A 19,834-nucleotide genomic window follows, 5' to 3' on the forward strand; every position below is an offset into this window, starting at 1 on the left:
TCTGCATCTGTCATTGACCGTGATGAAAAGGCTACTGGTCGGTCGTCCTGTATCAGCACAGCTCCCAGTCCGGTGCTGCTTGCATCACAGTATATTTCCACAGGTTTTGACACATCGAAGAATTTCAGTACAGGGGGGTTCGTGCAAACATCCTTGAGCTTCTCAAAGGCTTGTTGCTGCGCTGGTTGCCACATGAATTCCACATCTCTTTTTGTAAGCTGCCTTACTGGTGCGTCGATTTCGCTGAGGTTCGGAATAAATTTTGACAGATATGTCACAAAACCCAGGAACCGTCGGACACCTTCCTTGTCTGTAGGGGGCGGCATACACCTAACAGCTTCAGTTTTCACTGGGTCTGGTTTTAGCCCATCAGCTGTTATTAAGTGTCCCACATAAGGCACAGCTGACTGACGAATGTGGCATTTATTGAAGTTTAACCTCAAATTATAAGTCGTGGCTCGCTGCACAACCTGCTTTAGAATTTTGTTGTGTTCTGCTAGGGTTGGCGCTGCTATGAGGATGTCATCCATCACACTTGTGGCTCCACCAATGCCCTCTAGCATTTGATCCATAATGCATTGGAATATTTCAGGAGCGCATTTGATACCAAATGGTAGTCTCAACCATCTGAATCTTTCAATGGGTGTGTTGAAGGTTGTTAGGAACGGCGATGGGTCATCTAGCTCAATCTGGAGAAAGCCTGATTTTACATCTAGGACCCAGAATACCTTGGCATTGGGCATTGTCGACACAACTTCCTCTATTGTGCGCATGGGATAATGACTGCTTTATAGCATTGTTCAGGTCGCTTGGATCGATGCAGATTCTAAGCTTGTCTTTGTTTGTGACTACTACCATAGAGCTCACCCAGTCGGTTGGTTGGTCAACCTTTGTGATATAGCCATCTTGCACCATTTCATGCAGTTTTTTCACTATCTTAGCTCTGAGTGCAACAGGCTGTCGGCGCACAGGATGTATAACAGGCTTGGCATCTGGATCAATTTTTATTGTGTATTTACCTGGTAGTGTTCCTGTAGTGCTTTAGAATGGCTCAGATCGTACTTAAATGAGAGGAGCTTCTGTTTCCGTCTTGGACGTGCAGAATCCCGTGGAGCAACTTTCACATGTGGCGTACCTTAGGGCTCTGTTCTGGGGCCTCTTCTTTTTTCATTGTACCTGCTTCCACTTGGGTCTATTCTCCGCAAACACGGGATTTCATTCCACCTCTATGCTGACGACAGTCAGATTTACATACCGTTAAAACAGGAAGAAGCATATTCTGCTCACCAGTTATTAGAATGTCTTGATAACATTAAGACATGGATGTCATGTAACTTCTTGCACTTAAACCAGGAAAAAACAGAGGTTCTGCTATTTGGTCCAAGTGACGTCTCTAAGGCACATGTCGACTTAGGCGTTTTAAATGATCACCTGAAACAGACAGCAACAAATCTAGGTGTGAAACTGGATAGCAATTTAACTTTTAATGCTCATATAAACTCAGTGGTGAAATCCAGTTTTTTTCACCTGAGACAACTGGCCAAGGTTAAACCTCTCCTCTCTCGCCATGACTTTGAGATTTTAATCCATGCTTTTATTTCAACACGTTTGGACTGCTGTAATGCTCTCTATGTTGGGCTTTCCCAGAAATTACTTGCTCGTTTGCAGTTAGTCCAAAATGCAGCTGCCCGTCTTCTAACTGGTACACGGAAACAAGAACATATCACTCCCATTTTAGCATCTCTTCATTGGCTCCCAGTTCGCTTACGCATTGATTTTAAAATTCTCCTATTTGTTTTTAAATGTCTCCATGGACTCGCCCCAAAATATCTGTCTGACCAGATTTCTCTCCCTTGCTCGCCGAGCCACATTCCAAGCCAGCCCGCCTTCTGTTTGGGCTCTTGCGCGGACAGAGGACCCGCGAACACGAAGCTAACGTGCCTGCTAAACCTTTCAAACTCTTGGAACAAATCCGCCGCTTCCCAGTCGATTTTTGGGTGGTCAAACTGCATCGTCATGGCTGCGTAGGTTTCTTACTGTTCTTGACAGCGTTCTGACACCATGTAACGTATCTTAATTCCTGCTGATAAGGTTTATAAGGGTCATTGATGAGACGAGGGAGTCGTTCAGATGACGTACTTTAATATACTGCTTTGCGACAGTCGTAAATCAGAACTACGGACAGCGGCAGGGACATTACAAAAGCAATAGCTTGATTCACCAAACATTACAGCATTGTAAGTACCAAAAAAACTTTACTTTGGTTTTATCTTGTATCTAGGTTCAAGGATAATTTTTTGGAATCGATCCATTATTTTACTTTGTTTGTTTGGCGGCTGGGTTGCTCGGTTGGTAAGGTGTGAGGCTACCCCGCAGGAATCCAGGGTTCAATTCCTGGAGGGGAATTAACAATGGTACTGGGCCAATTACCATATCATTAGCGAGCAATTAACATCACCCAGTGAGGGTCCTTGGGCAAGACCCTTAACGCTACTGCCTCCTGAGTGTAGTTTGGCTGCACCTCACCGCTCCCCCAGGGGATGGGTCAAATGCAGAGAAGAATTTCCCCATTGTAGGATAAATAAAGTATCTATTATTATTATGAATTATTAACTCTGATATTGATAGGTTGTCTCAAGAATAGATTATATTTGTGTCATCAGCAAATTTTAAAAGTTTTGAAACACTGAAACAAGTTCATAGTGTCCTTGTCACGGCTGAACCAAGTTTCATATAAGATTATGATATTAGTAACGGCTAGCGAGCAGGCAATGGAGTAGGTCGCATGTTTAGCGTGCTCTGCATAAATTAGCAAAAAAGAACCAGAATACTCTAAAAAGTGCCAAGAAAAGTTGTGCAACTGAGCAACCTATCTTCTCTTCTTATCGCCTGGATTTTATTCTGCAAGCTGAGATGGCGAGTGGTCTCCGCAAATATAAATATACAGGCAAAGCTGCCGCGGCTGCCTCTGCTAGCAAAATGTGCTCAGATTCAGCTAGCTCCATTAGCACACCACCTGAAGAGCTAGGAGCATCAATGGAGCCGTGTGAACTGTCTGAGGCAGGATTTCTAGATCTGAAGAGTGACATACTGGCCTCAATCAAAACAGAAATTGCCCAGCTCTTCCAGACGTAGCTCCCAAATGTTATAGCGAAGGAGTTCGGGGAGGTGAAAATGGAGATGCAAGCGGTCCGAACAGAGTAGGCCAACAACACCGCCACAGTGCGGTCAGAGTTGAATGCAATTCAATCAACGGTGTCAGAGATGGAGCGAGGACTTTCAGGCTGTTCAGATGACATTTCAACTTGACAAAAATCTGTCCAGCAGCTGGAAAAAAAACGTATCGATCCTCCAAGAACAGTGTGCGGACATGAAAGGACGCATGCAGAGATCAAACATTCACATATTGAATGTACCCGAGGAAGTCCTGACCACACCCGATTCAATCTGCAACTACTCAAAGAGGTGTTGAAAATCGATAAAGAAGTGCTGATTGACAGATGCCACTGCGCTCTACAGACGAGACAAGATGGGAAACGAGACGAGACCATGATGGGAAAGCCAGAGCGATCATCGTGAAGATGCACTATGATCAGGATTACGCTGAGATCTTCCGCCGTGCCCGAGCTGCAGCTCCTCTCCTCTACAAAGTTGCCACCTTCCTCATTTTTCCAGATTATCCACCGAGTGTAGCCAGTGCCAGGGCAGCTTTCAATGAGGTAAAAAAGCTTCTGCGTGGACGGGAGAACGTGCATTATGGGCTGCTTCATCCAGCACAGCTGCTGATTACACACAATGGAATTGAAAAACGATTTCGGGATGCAGCACAAGCCATGACGTATGTGACGAAAAATATTCTTTGAGAAGTGATCATTTTTTACTTTTTATTTTCTTATTCTTTTTTCTCTCAATTTTTATTTACTCATCTTTGATATTCCTGTGGGTTTTTTGTCACACCGGGAGATGGACGGAAATGCTCATCTGTCATACACAAATCATACTTTATATGATTACTAAAAGGATGGCAATCTGAATAAATAGGTAAACTATGATCGGAATGAGCCATACCTTTTCCTCCCTTTTTTTTATTATTTAATTTTTTAATTTAAGAAGCTGACCCGTCTGGAAGATATATGATAGTAGTGGGAAGATTGAATAATGCTCCTGTTATACTGGCAAACATATGCTCCTAATTGGGACAATGCTGTTTTTTTTTATTGGAATTTTTTCCCGAATACCAAATATAGATTCGCACCATCTCATCCTCGGCGGTGATATAAATTGTGTACCAACTCCTTCCCTTGACCGTAGTTCGCCTAAATCCACACAACCATCACAGGCATCACAAGTGATCAAAAAGCTTCTTAAAACATATGTAAGGTTTGACGTCTTGAGATTCCAGAATCCCAATAGCAGAACTTACTCTTTCTACTCACCAGTACATAAAACTTTCTCCCGAATTGATTATTTTTTTTCCTTGATAGCAACCTACTTTCTCTAGTCAATAAGTGTTAATACCAAGCAATAGTTATATCTGACCATGCACCCTTGTTAATGACATTGAAAATGCCAAGTCCAGGTAGTAAATATCGACCATGGAGATTTAATACTCAACTGCTTTCAGATAGAGAATTTGTTAAATTTATTTCAAAGGAAATAAAGGAATATATCACGCATAATAACACCCCTGGAATGTCATCTAAGGAATATATCACGCGTAATAACACCCCTGGAATGTCATCTGGCTTAATTTGGGAATCATTAAAAGCATACCTTAGAGGCCAAATCATATCTTAATAGTGCTAGAATGAAAAGAGTTCTAACTGAGAAGATTAAGAGGATTGAAAATGATATTCTCCAATTAGATGATATGCTAGCTCCCTCTCACCTGAACTGTTCAAAAAGCGCCTAGCTCTTCAGACCGAATATAAACTGTCGACAACACGGCAGATTGAAAATCTTTTAAATATATGTCGATATAAATCATATGAACATGGGGAAAAGATAGGTAAAACACTCGCCCATCAGCTCCTTCATCAGCAAGTGGCTCAGGCTATTATAGAAATCAACACTGAACAGAATGTGAAGTTAACTGAACCTTTAGAGATTAATCAAAGGTTTCATGCATATTATACACAGTTATACATCTCAGAATCTAAAAAAGATCAAGTATTTTTTGACAAGTTTTTTAGCAAGCTTAATCTGCCCAGAGTAGATGAGGACGTATCTCAAAATCTGGAGAGACCTTTTAAAAGAAATGATATTCAGAAGGCCATAAATTCTATGCAAAGCGGGAAATCACCAGCACCAGATTGCTTCCCAAGTGAATTTTTCAAAACCTTTGCAAAAGATTTGTCCCCTATATTACTTTCAGTCTATGACGATTCCTCCCTCTCAGGTTCACTCCCAGAGACTATGAGACAGGCTGTTATCTCTTTAATACATAAAAAAGGTAAAAGCCACTTAGAGTGCAGTTCTTACCGGCCTATCTTGTTATTGAATGTAGATAGTAAAATCTTTGCTAAGATACTAGCACATCGCTTGGAAACTGTTCTGCCCTCTATCGTAGCTAATGATCAAACAGGGTTTATCAAAGATCGTCATTCTTTTCATTCGATCGTGTGGAGTGGGACTACCTTTTTTATACACTTAAAAAATTTGGCTTTGGCCCAAGGTTTATATCATGGATATGTATTCTCTACTATACCCCAGTCGCAACAATTCGTACCAATAGTAATCTTTCACCTTTTTTTAAGCTGGGACATGGAACAAGGCTAGGATGCCCCTTTTGACCTTTATTATTCGCTTTGGTCATTGAACCTCTGGCAATTACTCTTCGAGGTGATGATTCTATTAAAGGTATTCAGAGAGGAGATTCTGAACACAAAGTGTCTCTGTATGCGGACGACACACTACTATATATATCGGATCCACTACACAGCCTTCCTCATTTACTGACACTTTTGCGTGAGTTTGGAAAAATATCAGGTTACAAAATAAATATGCACAAAAGTGAACTGATGCCCATAAATCCTGTTGCACTAAAAGATGTGTCAAATTCCACACCATTTAAATTAAGCAGGCATAAATTCAAGTATCTAGGGATTTGGATCACAAGCAATTATAAACATATGTTCAAAACAAACTTCATTCCATTGTTAGATGGTGTAAAACAAGACCTGCAATGCTGGCAATCCTTACCAATTTATTTGGGAGGCAGAATTAATGTTGTTAAAATGAACATCCTACCCAAGTTTCTATATCTTTTTCAGTTGATACCTTTATTTTTAACAAAAACATTCTTTTCTAACCTAGACAAACTGATTTCATCATTTATATGGAATGGAAAGACCGCTCGCATTCACAAATATTTTTTGATTATGGGGGAATGTCACTTCTCAATCTCCAATACTATTACTGGGCTGCCAATATCCGCACATTGCTCTATTGGCTAGAGACATCAAGTTATAAGGATAATAAATGGTTAAATCTTGAATGAATGCCATGTCAATCTGCCTCTTTACATTCTCTGCTTTGCTCAACAATACCACTGTCACAATCTCTTGACAAAATTTCACAGAACCCAGTAGTTAAACATTCACTTAAAATCTGGGCACAATTTAGGAGAAGCCTGGGCCTTAAAAATATGTCAATATATGCCCCAGTTGTGAATAATATTATATTTATGCCTTCTATAACTGATAACTCTTTTACACATTGGTCCGCAAATGGTTTGAGAACCCTGAACCATCTGTTCATCGAAGGTCAATTTGATTCATTACAGAGTAAAAAATGAATTTAGAATTCCCGATGTCCACTTCTTCAGATACCTTCAACTTCGAAGTTTTCTATCTACCATATTCACCCATTTCCCCTCGTGACCACCAGACTCACTTCTTGAAAACGTCTTTACATTTAATCCAGAATCAAAAGGACTCATCAGCAAAATCTACACAGCAATCAACTCATCAAACACAGATCCATTGACTCATACCAAAAGAAAGTGGGAAGAAGATTTGGCTACAGACCTATCAGAGGATGTATGGCAGACTGCTCTTCAGAATATTTATTCATCCTCAATATGCTTAAGACAAAGGGTTGTACAAATCAAGGTGGTTCACAGGCTGCTTGGTCCAAAGTAAAGCTAGCTAAAATCAAACCAGACTTTAATGCTAATTGTGATCATTGTGAAAGGGAACCAGGTACACTGTCACATATGTTTTGGTACTGTCACATATATGACACTGAGGGCCTTCTGGCACAACGTTTTTCAACTTCTTTCTGATGCATTGGGGGCAAACATTGCTCCCGAAGCCTCAATTGTGATATTTGGTGTATCAGAGTTCTCTTTGCCGCTTCCCAGTAAAACCAAAAGTGTAATCGCTTTCACTACACTTTTTGGCCAGAAGGCTAATCCTCCTACACTGGAAAAACAAACAACATTCAGGGTTAAAGTCAGGGTAGTGCTTGCATGCTTCCTGGAATACCCCCCTGGCTTGGTGTGAGGGAATAAAACATTGAATAAAAAACTGAATCATGACAAAACTATGGGGAGAAACAAACTGGTGACACTACAGAGCAGGGGCCTGTTTCAGAAAGGAGGTTAAGTGTAAACTCTGAGTGCGTTAACCCTGAAATCAGGGAAACCCTGGGTTTTCCATTTCAGAATGGGAGGTTTGTTAAACCAGAGTAAATAGAGTAAGTCAAACCCGTTTCTGAAAGAGACGTAACTTATACTCGGAGTCAGTGTCCATGGTTACTTATGCTGTGAACCTAACCTGGTCGGGAGCAGGTTTTATCCGCTAAACTCAAGGTTTCTGCTGGTCCCCTCCCCTTTTTAAAGACGAAGCGGTATTTTTCGCTTTAACCTTCATTGCCCACATTTCCGTCACACAGAGACGGTCTAAGTGACAAGAATGGCTTGTCCTTTTTGGAGGACCCAATAGACGAGGAGGCTGCATTAATTCGTAGAGAATTACATTTACCTCGTACGAGGATTTTGAGAAGACTCGATTTTTTTGTCATTTCTCCATACGTTTTTGTTGGAGCGTTACCGTTTTTCGTTGCAGTCAATTACATATATACAATGAAAACAACATTAGATATGTATTGCTATGTAGATGTTTCATATGTCAAATATTGTCAACAAAACCTACATCCATGACATGCTCAAATTTGACCTGATTGAATTATGTTTTTATACTTCATTTTTAGCTGCTGCCATGTTCTTTTAATTCCTGCAGGATTGCATCTACATGAAAATGAAATCAGGAACATTGAATTAGATTAATGTAACAATTACTTTTTGGAAACACAATTTGCTAGTACTGCTTACTTTCTTAATCCCATATAAACCTATTCCACTCGATCAATACAAGGGTAGTGTTGCAGCGTGTGTGGGCTGAGCGGGGTGCGAGTGCAGGTGCAGATGGGGGGGGGGGGGGGGGGGGGGTGAGCACGGAGCGGAGGTGTGTGCGTGGAATATATTGTGTGTTCGGAGGACGGAGCACTTAGTTAAATAAAGAGAAGGTGTCATTACCAGAATAACTGTTTTGGAGTCATTCTTTATCCACTCTGGAGGTTGAGGGTTTCGAACGGGAAGTGAACCCCGAAGGAGAATTCCCTTCGGCCCTGAAGGAAATCTCCCCTGCGCTTCTGACCACGGTCGGAAAGACGAGTAAAAAAAAAGGAGAAGTCTTAGACAAAAGTTCACTTTTAAAAACACAATTGCATGTATTAATATTAAACTGACCAACGTTTGCAAGAGGGGAAGGTTAACAAAAAAGTCCTCTAAACATTACCAACGTTAAATGCATTTCCCCCCAGATTGGTTCTGTACACTATGCAGCATTTCATGCATTTACACCAGGAATGACACTTCAAAAGTACACCTAAATATCGCCATTTTTATTTCACACCTTACGCTATTTAGAAAGTTATTACAGCCAATATTTTATAACAATGATTTAAATGCAAACTTACGCATTAACTTGAACAGCTATGTTTTTCCACGCTAACTGTCTCTGTTTTGCAGATGCAGCGGTGTTGCTTTTCTTCCGGAATATGTGCTCATATTCACTGCAACTCTGCAGCAGCACGTCAAGTTGAAGTTCAGCTGGCGAAAAATACGCAGACCTCTTTTTTTTCACGGTTGCCATGGTGACTCGTGATATCTGCGCTCCATTGATAATGGCTTCTTATAGTCGCGGTGCGCACGCTTAACTCCGAATCAGTCCACTCAGAGTTGATTGACCTAACTCCGATCAGCTTCTCTGAAACAGAAAACTCAGAGTTGTTAATCTCTCGATTGACCAACTCAGAGTTCAAGTTTAACCTCAGAGTTGGTTGAACCTCCTTTCTGAAACAGGCCCCAGATGACCTGACAAGGATGAATAGAAACCAAGACACTTGTATACTCTGAGGGCAATTAACTGAACTGAAGACAGCTGTGGGTCACGAACCTGAAACTGGTGCGACTGACAAAAAGGAAACCAAAAACATGAGCAAGAACAACAAAATCAAACTTAACCACAAAATCCTTACAAACAGTTTTTTTTTTCAGATTTCTTGCTCCAATAAAGCTGCTTTCTGTTTTCGGTTAGCAAATTTTAAGAGGATCGCTGCTTTGGGAAGCAGTTGGCAGATCTCTACATTGTTTGTGTCCTGAGAAATTCCTTTGGACTTTAAAAACTCTTCCACCTGTTTCTCCAGAAAGCTTGTCTCCTGCTGGTTGTTACCGTTATCGGCGGTCACTGCATGCGCATAGGGATTTGATTTTAAATCTGAGGATAATCATGTCATTAATCCTGCAGTTGTGCTCCTGGTCATCCATTCGTTTTTCAGTTATCTCAATCCTGTTGACATTTCTTCAAACTGATTCTGATCTGACCCCATACATAAACTAAATATACACACAGCAGCAGCACACAACTGAATCAAGTAAAAGAAAGAGACTGAGATAGAGACCCAACAACAGGAAACAAGAAGAGACAGCACAGAAACGGGGGAGAAAGTAAAATCTGGAACCATTTGTAATTTCACTGAAAAAGAAAGGTGGCGTAGAATTTTTTTTTTATGTAGAACCAGCCTCACTACCAACCTGAATCTTCCACAAAACAGGACAGACAGCTGTTACGGTTGGGGGTTGATTTTTTTTCAGTGCTGATGTCTCTTCTTGTTGCACCTGGGTGTCTAGTTCACTGTACTTGATTCCTGAAATCCCAGGAAGACCTAGGGGAAAGGAATTGAGGAAGCCCCAGGTCTTATTCTTTTTGAGGTGTTTGGGGCAGGCAACCATACCTTGGTTATGTTTTGGCTAAATTAAGTCAGTCGCTACGATCAGCTATCAAGCCTGCTACTTTTATTTTCACAGTTCTACAGGGCAGATCATTACTCACAGAAAGAAGGAAATATGGTATAAATGTGTTTTAAAATGACAACCTTTACTAAATTAGTTAAAAATCTTCTTGTTCTTTTTTCATCTGGAGTGAATAAATAAAATCATATTCATATTATAAACATACATGAATGAAAACACGTTTTACATCATGTGTGAACAATTATTAGCCAAGTGATTATTTTGACCAAATAATAATTGTATCCATAGCAACCAACACCAAACCACATAAACTTAAATGCATATTGGATGTAATGCAAATCAGGTCATGGGTGTTTATCTTATAAGAGAGGCTGTAGAATTATTAGAGTTGATGTCTGTTTTCTCTACAGATGAAGGGAGAATGTTTGTGTGTGAGCTGATGTGGACCCAGTGAATCCAGAAGAATGGATCAGTGTGATGAAATAGAGGAAGGAACCCCAACCACTAAAAGCACTCTGTATGAGGAAGAGGGCCAGAGCAAAGCTCAGAGGTGAAATGAACATCTCTTAACTGTCCATCACTCTTTTCCATGTCAGAGCTCAACACTCTCATCAGGAACCTTCATTCTTCACAGGAACCAAACTGGACCTGGATATGAACCCAGCTGGGTGTCCTTCAGGAGTGACTTCTCAAAGGACTATTTAATAGAATTCAAAGACAGTCGTTTAAGAGTTAAACAGTAGGTGTTTGTCAAATCCATCTTAGGGACTCAACAGATGAACAATAATTGATGAATTGGAGTTTTCTTTCCGGCAATTAAAATAATTGCATACAAAGGTTTATAGCTATCACATGGTGGTGTTTTTACAAACTCTCTCACTTTAGAACAGTCAGTTCCTGATCTGAGTTCAAATTTTCAACATAGATGATAATCTGCTTAACCTTCATAGCAGAAGAAATTAGTTTTTATTTAATTTTCTTTTTTCTATCAGGATCCAAGAGGCGCTGGGATTTAGACCTGGATATGAACCCAGCTGTGTGTCCTTCAGGAGTGACTTCTCAAAGGATTTAGATTATGACTTCAAAGACAGCAGTTCAAGAGTGGAACAGTAAGTGTTTGTCAGAGTTAAAGGAGCCTGGATAATAGTTCAAATGAATAATATAGTTTTCAGCTGAATGACTTGAGTTTGGTTCAGTTCTTGACCTCTCTGATCAGACTCACTGGGAGCATCATGGCTGCAACTCAATGGATTTAGGCATGCATGTAGACAAGGTCAAGATAATCTGCTGCAGTTCAAATTTAGCATCAGAATGAGGAAGAAAGGTATTAAAGGGACTTTGAACATGGTGTGGTTGTTTGTGACAAGATGGGCTGGTCTGAGTATTTCAGAAACGGTTGATTACAGAGAATAGTCAGTAGAAGAGAAATTTCCCTCTAAGCAGCAGATCTGTGGGTGGAAATACCTTGTTGATGCGAAAGGACAGAGGAAACTGGCTATACTAGTTTGAGCTGATATAGAAAGGCAACAAAACCTCAAATAACCAGTTGTTACAACTAAGGCATGCATCTCTGAACGCACAGCATGACCAATCTTGAGGAAGATGGATTATAAAAGTTGAAGACCGCATCAGCTGCTACTCCTGTCAGTTAAGAACAGGAAATTGAGGTTTCAATTCACACAGGCTAACCAAAAATGGACAATAAAAGATTGGCAAAATGTTGGCTGGTCTGATGAGTCTCGATTTCTGCTGTCGCATTCGGATGTTTGGCTCAGAATTTTGTGTGAACACGCAAGTATGGATCCATACTGCGTTATAATAATGGTTCAGGCTGCTGGTAGTGTTGTGGAGTGATGGTGAGGGGGTTTTTCTTGGCACTTTTTGGGCCCATTAGTACCAAATGATTCTCATTACAATGCCATAGCCTACCTGAGTATTGCTGTTGATCTTATTTATCCCTTTATGATCACAGTGTACCCATCTTGTGATGGCTACTTCCAGCAGGATAGCGTACCATGTTACTGAGCTGGAATCAGTGTTTAGTGATGTAAAAAAGACATAAAAAGAATCTAAAACACAAGAGAAACTGTTAGGAGTAAAAAAAGAGAAAAAGATAAAAGAAAAATGAAAAGCTATGACGCAGAGCTCAGAATCACAGACAACAAAAGTTGGATGTTGATCTAAAGAAGCCAGACTTCTCTGATCCAGAATTAGTCTGCTAATTTCAACTGACTCCCTTTTTTCTTTCTCCTTTGTGTTGACAGAGAGATGATGAGTGGCCCACAATCAGTAGAAAGACACAGAACTGGTGAGTTGTAGCAGAAGTATGCAAAGTTAACATAAACATCTGTTCGCTTATGGGCTCTTCTGAAAACGTTTGTTGAAAAACACAGCACCTGAAAAACTTTTTTTCTCCAACCTTAGCCTTCTTTGCACCCTCAGCAGATGTAACTCTGGAGGAGTTTCTTGTTCAACATCAGACCAGTCTGAGAAGGAGAAATGAAAATGTTGCTGAAGGAACTGAAGAAGCCGGAAGATACTTCAACAGGGTCTACACTGAGCTCTACATCACAGAAGGACTAAGAGAGGAGGTTCACACCCAACATGAGGGGACTCAGTTGGAGAAAACCTCCACACACAACAAGTTCCACAACACTGTAGTCAAGATCTTAGACATCTTCAAAGTCTTACCTGACCAACACAGATCCATTAGAGTGGTTCTGACCAACGGAGTTGCTGGAGCTGGAAAAAGCTTCTTGGTGCAGAAGTTTACTCTGAACTGGGCTGAGGGCTTGGAGAACCAAGACATCAGTGCTGTGGTTCCTGTTTCGTTCAGGGAGATGAACTTGATCAGAGATGAGCAGCACAGTCTTCTCACTCTGATCCAACTTTTCTATCCAACACTACACAGGATCCCAGTAGAACAGCTGTCTGTCTGCAAACTTCTGTTCATCTTTGATGGTCTGGATGAAAGCAGGCTTTCACTGGACTTTAACAACAGTCAGGTGGTGTCTGATGTCACACAGAAGTCCTCAGTCAATGTGCTGCTCATTAACCTCATCCAGGGACATCTGCTGCCCTCCGCTCTGGTCTGGGTCACTTCCAGACCTGGAGCAGCCAATCAGATCCCTCCTTCATGTGTGGACAGACTGACAGAAGTACGAGGCTTCAATGATGCTCAGAAGGAGGAGTTCTTCAGAAGGAGATTCCCAGATGAAGAGCTGTCCAGCAGAATCATATCCCATATCAAGGGCTCCATGTCCCTCTACATAATGTGTGAAGTTCCAGTCTTCTGCTGGATCACTGCTGTGGTTCTGGGGAACATGCTGACCACAGAGCAGAGAAGAGAGCTGCCCACCACTCTGACTGACATGTACTCACACTTCCTGATAGTACAGACAAAGAGAAAGAAGAACAAGTACCAGCAGGAACATGAGACAAGTCCACAAGCGCAGACAAAGGCTGATAGGGAAGTTCTTCTGAAGTTGGGGAGGCTCGGATTTGAACATCTGGAGAAAGGAAACATCATGTTCTACCAAGAAGACCTACTGCACTGTGGTCTGGATGTCACAGAGGCCTCAGTGTACTCCGGAGTTTGTACTGAGATCTTCAGAAGAGAGTGTGAGATCTTCCAGAAACCAGTCTACAGCTTTGTTCATCTGAGTGTTCAGGAGTTTCTGGCTGCAGTCTACATGTTCCACTGTTACTCCAACAGAAAGGTAAAGATAATTGAGGACTTCCTGATGTGTGACATGAAGCACCCATCCCTGGATGAGTTTCTGAAAAGAGTCATGGAGAAATCACTGCAGAGTAGAACTGGACATTTGGACCTGTTTGTCCGCTTCCTTCATGGCCTAACTGTGGAATCCAACCAGAGACTCGTAGGAAGCCTGCTGGGTCAAACAGAGAATAACCCAGGAACGATCCAGAGAGCCATTAACAACCTGAAGACGATCAGCAGTAAAAAAGTCTCTCCAGACAGAAGCATCAACATCTATCACTGTCTGATGGAGATGAAGGACCTCTTGGTTTATCAGGAGATTCAAGAGTTCTTAAATTCGGAGAACAAGTCAAATAAGAAATTGTCAGAGATCCACTGCTCAGCTCTGGCCTACACTCTGCAGATGTCAGAGGAGGCTCTGGAGAAACTGGACCTGAACCAGTACAACACATCAGACGAGGGTAAAAGGAGACTGATACCAGCTGTGAGGAACTGCAGAAAGTTCATGTGAGTCCACAAGTATATTTCATGATATATCAGATTAATATTCATTCAACATTCATCCTCCAGCCTTCTCCTTAGTCTAAAACAAAGCTCCACCTCTTTGTTCAAAATTTCACATGATTCTGGCATCATCTCAGATTTTCTTCAGTTACTTTAAATTATGAAACCAAAAGCAATGATAAAAAATAAATCAAATAAGAATCTGTCTGTCATGATTTGAACTTGTCTTGTTTTTGGTCCTTGTTCTGTCTTGTTTCTGTTTCCTGTTTTATTTTGAAAGTCTCCTGTCTTGTCTGTTTTCTTGAGTTTTACTTCCTTTGGTCCCCATCAGCCCTGATCGTGTCCACCTGTGTCTTGTCTGCCCTGTCTGTATTTAAGTCTTGTCTCTGCCTTCCTCCTGTGTTGGTCCATTAGTGTTCCTGTTCTGGTGTTCTCGTCTTGTCATGCCAAGTTCCTTGTTCTCTTGCCACGTCACAGTGAGTTATGTTTCAGTTCTGAGATCCTGCTCTGCAGCGCTTTTCGTTTGTGTTTCGCATTAAACCCCTTTGCCCCTGATCCTCATGCCTCCGCCTCTGCGTCTGGGTCCAACCGGCTCTCAAGCCACCCTGCACCATGACAGAATGGACCAACCATATTTTTTGGACCCAGCAGAGCGGGACATGCAGCTCCTAGAGGCTTATTGTCAGGAAGCCGAGCGCACGAGGTCTTACTGGGTTTTTGACCAGGCCCAGTTTGCCTCGTATGCCTGGAGTGGGAGCCACCTGGACTTCACAGGGAGCCGTCTTGCCCTGAGGGGGGGTCGTCGCCGTCGTCCCCGCCGTCCCCTTCCTGTTCCAGAGGTGGTCCGGCACGCACCACATCGCTTTCCAGTGGTGGTGCCAGATGCACCCCATCCCCGTCATGTTCCGGTGGTGGTCCCGGATGCACCACAACCACGTTCAGTGGTGGTCCCGGACGCACCCCGACCCACCCCGGCTCCCAGGGGGTTGCCGCCTGCACCCCGACCCGTCCCGGCTCCCAGGGGGTTGCCGCCTGCACCCCGACCCGTCCCGGCTTCCAGGGGGTTGCCGCCTGCACCCCGACCCGTCCCGGCTTCCAGGGGGTTGCCGCCTGCGCCCCGACCCGTCCCGGCTTCCAGGGGGGTGCCGCCTGCGCCCCGACCCGTCCCGGCTTCCAGGGGGGTTCCGCCGGAACCCCGACCGGTCCCCACTTCCGGCTCCACGCCTGACCCGCCTGAGCTCGGCTCCACGCCTGACCCGCCAGAGCCTGACTGCTGGCCCGACCCGCCAGAGCCTGACTGCTGGCCCGACCCGCCAGAGCCTGACTGCTGGCCCGACCCGCCAGAGCCTGACTGCTGGCCCGACCCGCCAGAGCCTGACTGCTGGCCCGACCCGCCAGAGCCTGACTGCTGGCCCGACCCGCCAGAGCCTGACTGCTGGCCCGACCCGCCAGAGCCTGACTGCTGGCCCGACCCGCCAGAGCCTGACTGCTGGCCCGACCCGCCAGAGCCTGACTGCTGGCCCGACCCGCCAGAGCCTGACTGCTGGCCCGACCCGCCAGAGCCTGACTGCTGGCCCGACCCGCCAGAGCCTGACTGCTGGCCCGACCCGCCTGACTCCATGCCTGACTCCATGCCTGACTCCATGCCTGACTCCATGCCTGACTCCATGCCTGACTCCATGCCTGACTCCATGCCTGACTCCATGCCTGACTCCATGCCTGACTCCATGCCTGACTCCATGCCTGACTCCATGCCTGACTCCATGCCTGACTCCATGCCTGACTCCATGCCTGACTCCATGCCTGACTCCATGCCTGACTCCATGCCTGACTCCATGCCTGACTCCATGCCTGACTCCATGCCTGACTCCATGCCTGACTCCATGCCTGACTCCATGCCTGACTCCATGCCTGACTCCATGCCTGACTCCATGCCTGACTCCATGCCTGACTCCATGCCTGACTCCATGCCTGACTCCATGCCTGACTCCATGCCTGACTCCATGCCTGACTCCATGCCTGACTCCATGCCTGACTCCATGCCTGACTCCATGCCTGACTCCATGCCTGACTCCACGCCTGACTCCATGCCTGACGACGCCTCCACGCCTGACGACGCCTCCACGCCTGACGACGCCTCCACGCCTGACGACGCCTCCACGCCTGACGACGCCTCCACGCCTGACGACGCCTCCACGCCTGACGACGCCTCCACGCCTGACGACGCCTCCACGCCTGACGACGCCTCCAAGCCTGACGACGCCTCCAAGCCTGACGACGCCTCCACGCCTGACGACGCCTCCAAGCCTCTCATGCCGGACCTGCCTCGCCGGACCGCGCGGCCCCCCGGCCGTCCTCCGGACCTGCCTCGCCGGACCGCGCGGCCCCCCGGCCGTCCTCCGGACCTGCCTCGCCGGACCGCGCGGCCCCCCGGCCGTCCTCCGGACCTGCCTCGCCGGACCGCGCGGCCCCCCGGCCGTCCTCCGGACCTGCCTCGCCGGACCGCGCGGCCCCCCGGCCGTCCTCCGGACCTGCCTCGCCGGACCGCGCGGCCCCCCGGCCGTCCTCCGGACCTGCCTCGCCGGACCGCTCGGCCCCCCGGCCGTCCTCCGGACCTGCCTCGCCGGACCGCTCGGCCCCCCGGCCGTCCTCCGGACCTGCCTCGCCGGACCGCTCGGCCCCCCGGCCGTCCTCCGGACCTGCCTCGCCGGACCGCTCGGACCCCCGGCCGTCCTCTGGACTCTTGTGCCCGTCGAGGTTTGTCCTCCGGGGCCCCCCCCTCATGTGACTTTTGGAACCTCGGAGCGGTTCCTTGAGGGGGGGGTACTGTCATGATTTGAACTTGTCTTGTTTTTGGTCCTTGTTCTGTCTTGTTTCTGTTTCCTGTTTTATTTTGAAAGTCTCCTGTCTTGTCTGTTTTCTTGAGTTTTACTTCCTTTGGTCCCCATCAGCCCTGATCGTGTCCACCTGTGTCTTGTCTGCCCTGTCTGTATTTAAGTCTTGTCTCTGCCTTCCTCCTGTGTTGGTCCATTAGTGTTCCTGTTCTGGTGTTCTCGTCTTGTCATGCCAAGTTCCTTGTTCTCTTGCCACGTCACAGTGAGTTATGTTTCAGTTCTGAGATCCTGCTCTGCAGCGCTTTTCGTTTGTGTTTCGCATTAAACCCCTTTGCCCCTGATCCTCATGCCTCCGCCTCTGCGTCTGGGTCCAACCGGCTCTCAAGCCACCCTGCACCATGACACTGTCTAAAGGAGAAGTTGTCAAAAAAAAAACTCAAAGAAAAAAAATCAAAGCTGGTCTCTAAAAGAGCTATTAAATAACAATTGCAAAGTACACTATGGTTCTACTGCTTTTTCTTAGCCAGGTCCACCCAAAGAGCTTCAAGAAGACATGCATAGATAAAGGCTATTTTATTTTTTACTTTACCCAAGTTGTTGTTTTGCACATTTGCCACATTAAATGGTTTGCAGCCACACATGTAATTCTAACTCAATCATTAGATCAGTAAACACAAAAGATCAGTTCTAGGAAATTTAACCAAACCATTATGATTCTGTGAACGAGATAACTGCCCTTAAACCAGATCACTGGTGGCTCCATTTTGGAGTATTAATTATTGATTACTTCAGTGACGAAGTATTATGTTGACTTTTCAATCTATTTATGGAGTAATTAGATTACAAAGATTGAAAGTTCATTAAACAACAGAAATAAAAAATCCAAATCAATATATGGTGTTACTACCTTTTGCCCTCAAACCAGCAGCTATTTTAAAGGAAATTTTGCACAAAGTTAGGAATTTTGTGGGATTATAGTCAAGAGTGAGATCAACCAATTAAACCAAAAAGATGACGATCAATGTCACGCTTTGAAACCCGGTCATAAACTGAAAAAAAAAAAAAACAGATGTATGGAAACTTAAACTGAGTAAGGAACAGTCAAATTCTGTTATCGGCTGTAGAAGACACAAGCTAATTATCCTGGATCAGCCAGGCCTCTCTCATGCAAAGTAGACTCAGATTTCAAGATTTTCAAACTTTTGAACAAGCAAAAAGAAACATTGACGATGTGTACACAGAGAGCATGTGTAAAGTGTGTGCAGTGTGGTGAATGTGTCGAAAAAAAGTGCAGTAAAAATTGGTAGGCAGGATACTGTAAAGCTACCTACTTTTTTGCAGTGATGTCTAAGCACTCCTATAAAAAGAACTATGCATATTTGATGTGTGATTGAAACCGAGAGGGGAGAGAGCATAATGGCTACCAAGGAAGTAAGAACCACTGCCAAGCAACCAAACCCCCAAAATGTATTGCAAATGTACCCCCCAACAGCTTAATGAATTGTCATGTGAGGAAGAACAGGAGTTCAGGGATTGCGTCCAGACTGACTTCAAGTTTGTTTGAAACATCCATCTGTCAACCACACCAAACATTGGGTCCCCGGCCTTTCTTGCCATGTTGACGCATTGCAATGAAAGCCAACTCCCCAGGCATAATCCACCAACCCCACAAAAAAGAATGGTGGCCAAGTAGGTACCAGTCCCAGCGGCAAATCCAATTTCCCACGCCCAGCATGAGCTCTGAACCGGGACTGACAGAGAATTGGCTCTCGACCAGCTAGAGCTGCCCATTATTGTCTCAATTAACACCCGAACTGATCAAGCATCTCAAACCCTTTCCCAACAGCAGACCCCACCATTTCACATATCATCATTAAGTTTCAATATAAATTCAGAAGTGGAACTTTTGCTTTGTTGGGATCTCCTGGAGGGCTGCACGGTGGCGCAGTGGTTAGCGCTCTTGCCTCACAGCAAGAAGGCCCCCGGTTCAAGTCCCGGCTGGGGGACGTGAAAAACAACGTGAAACATCAGTGGGGGACCTTTCTGTGTGGAGTTTGCATGTTCTCCCCGTGCATGCGTGAGTTCTCTCCGGCTTCCTCCCACCATCCAAAAACATGCTTCATAGGTTAATTGGCAACTCTAAATTGACCCTAGGTGTGAGTGCGGGAGTGAATGGGTGTGTGAGTGAGGACATTCTACCCTGCAACAAACTGGCGACTTGTTCAGGGTGTCCCCCCTGCCTTCGCCCACAAGTGGCCGGGATAGGCTCCAGCAGCCCCGTGACCCCGAAAGGGATAAAACGGTTAAGAAAATGAAAAATGAATGAAGGATCTCCTGGAGAAATAAATGGCTCTTGAGCCTGAACTCAACTAATGCAGGAGTTTCTTTTTCAAGCAAATATCATGGATCTATCAATCACAATAAGTGGTCCTGGTTCTGAAACTGCTTTTTAGAAAT

At 44.8% G+C, this 19,834-nt stretch overlaps 1 protein-coding gene across 3 annotated transcripts in view; it reads left to right on the forward strand.

Annotated features, from left to right (window-relative positions):
- LOC110015767 (uncharacterized) overlaps window positions 1–19,834 on the forward strand; it is a 94,034-nt gene that overhangs the window by 7,247 nt on the left and 66,953 nt on the right. For all 3 annotated transcript variants that reach the window (XR_013648386.1, XM_078933529.1, XM_078933537.1), the window contains exons 3-7: window positions 10,729–10,868; window positions 10,953–11,057; window positions 11,311–11,427; window positions 12,583–12,626; window positions 12,743–14,546. Coding sequence is in view for 2 of the 3 variants with exons in the window: in XM_078933529.1 (XP_078789655.1) it covers window positions 10,783–10,868; window positions 10,953–11,057; window positions 11,311–11,427; window positions 12,583–12,626; window positions 12,743–14,546 (2,156 nt within the window). In the remaining variant the exon portion in view is untranslated. The remainder of the gene's footprint in view (window positions 1–10,728; window positions 10,869–10,952; window positions 11,058–11,310; window positions 11,428–12,582; window positions 12,627–12,742; window positions 14,547–19,834) is intronic.

This window comes from Oryzias latipes, chromosome 2 (assembly GCF_053564925.1).
Source record: "Oryzias latipes strain Hd-rR chromosome 2, Olatipes_Hd-rR_3.1".
Classification (NCBI taxonomy): Eukaryota; Metazoa; Chordata; class Actinopteri; order Beloniformes; family Adrianichthyidae; genus Oryzias; species Oryzias latipes.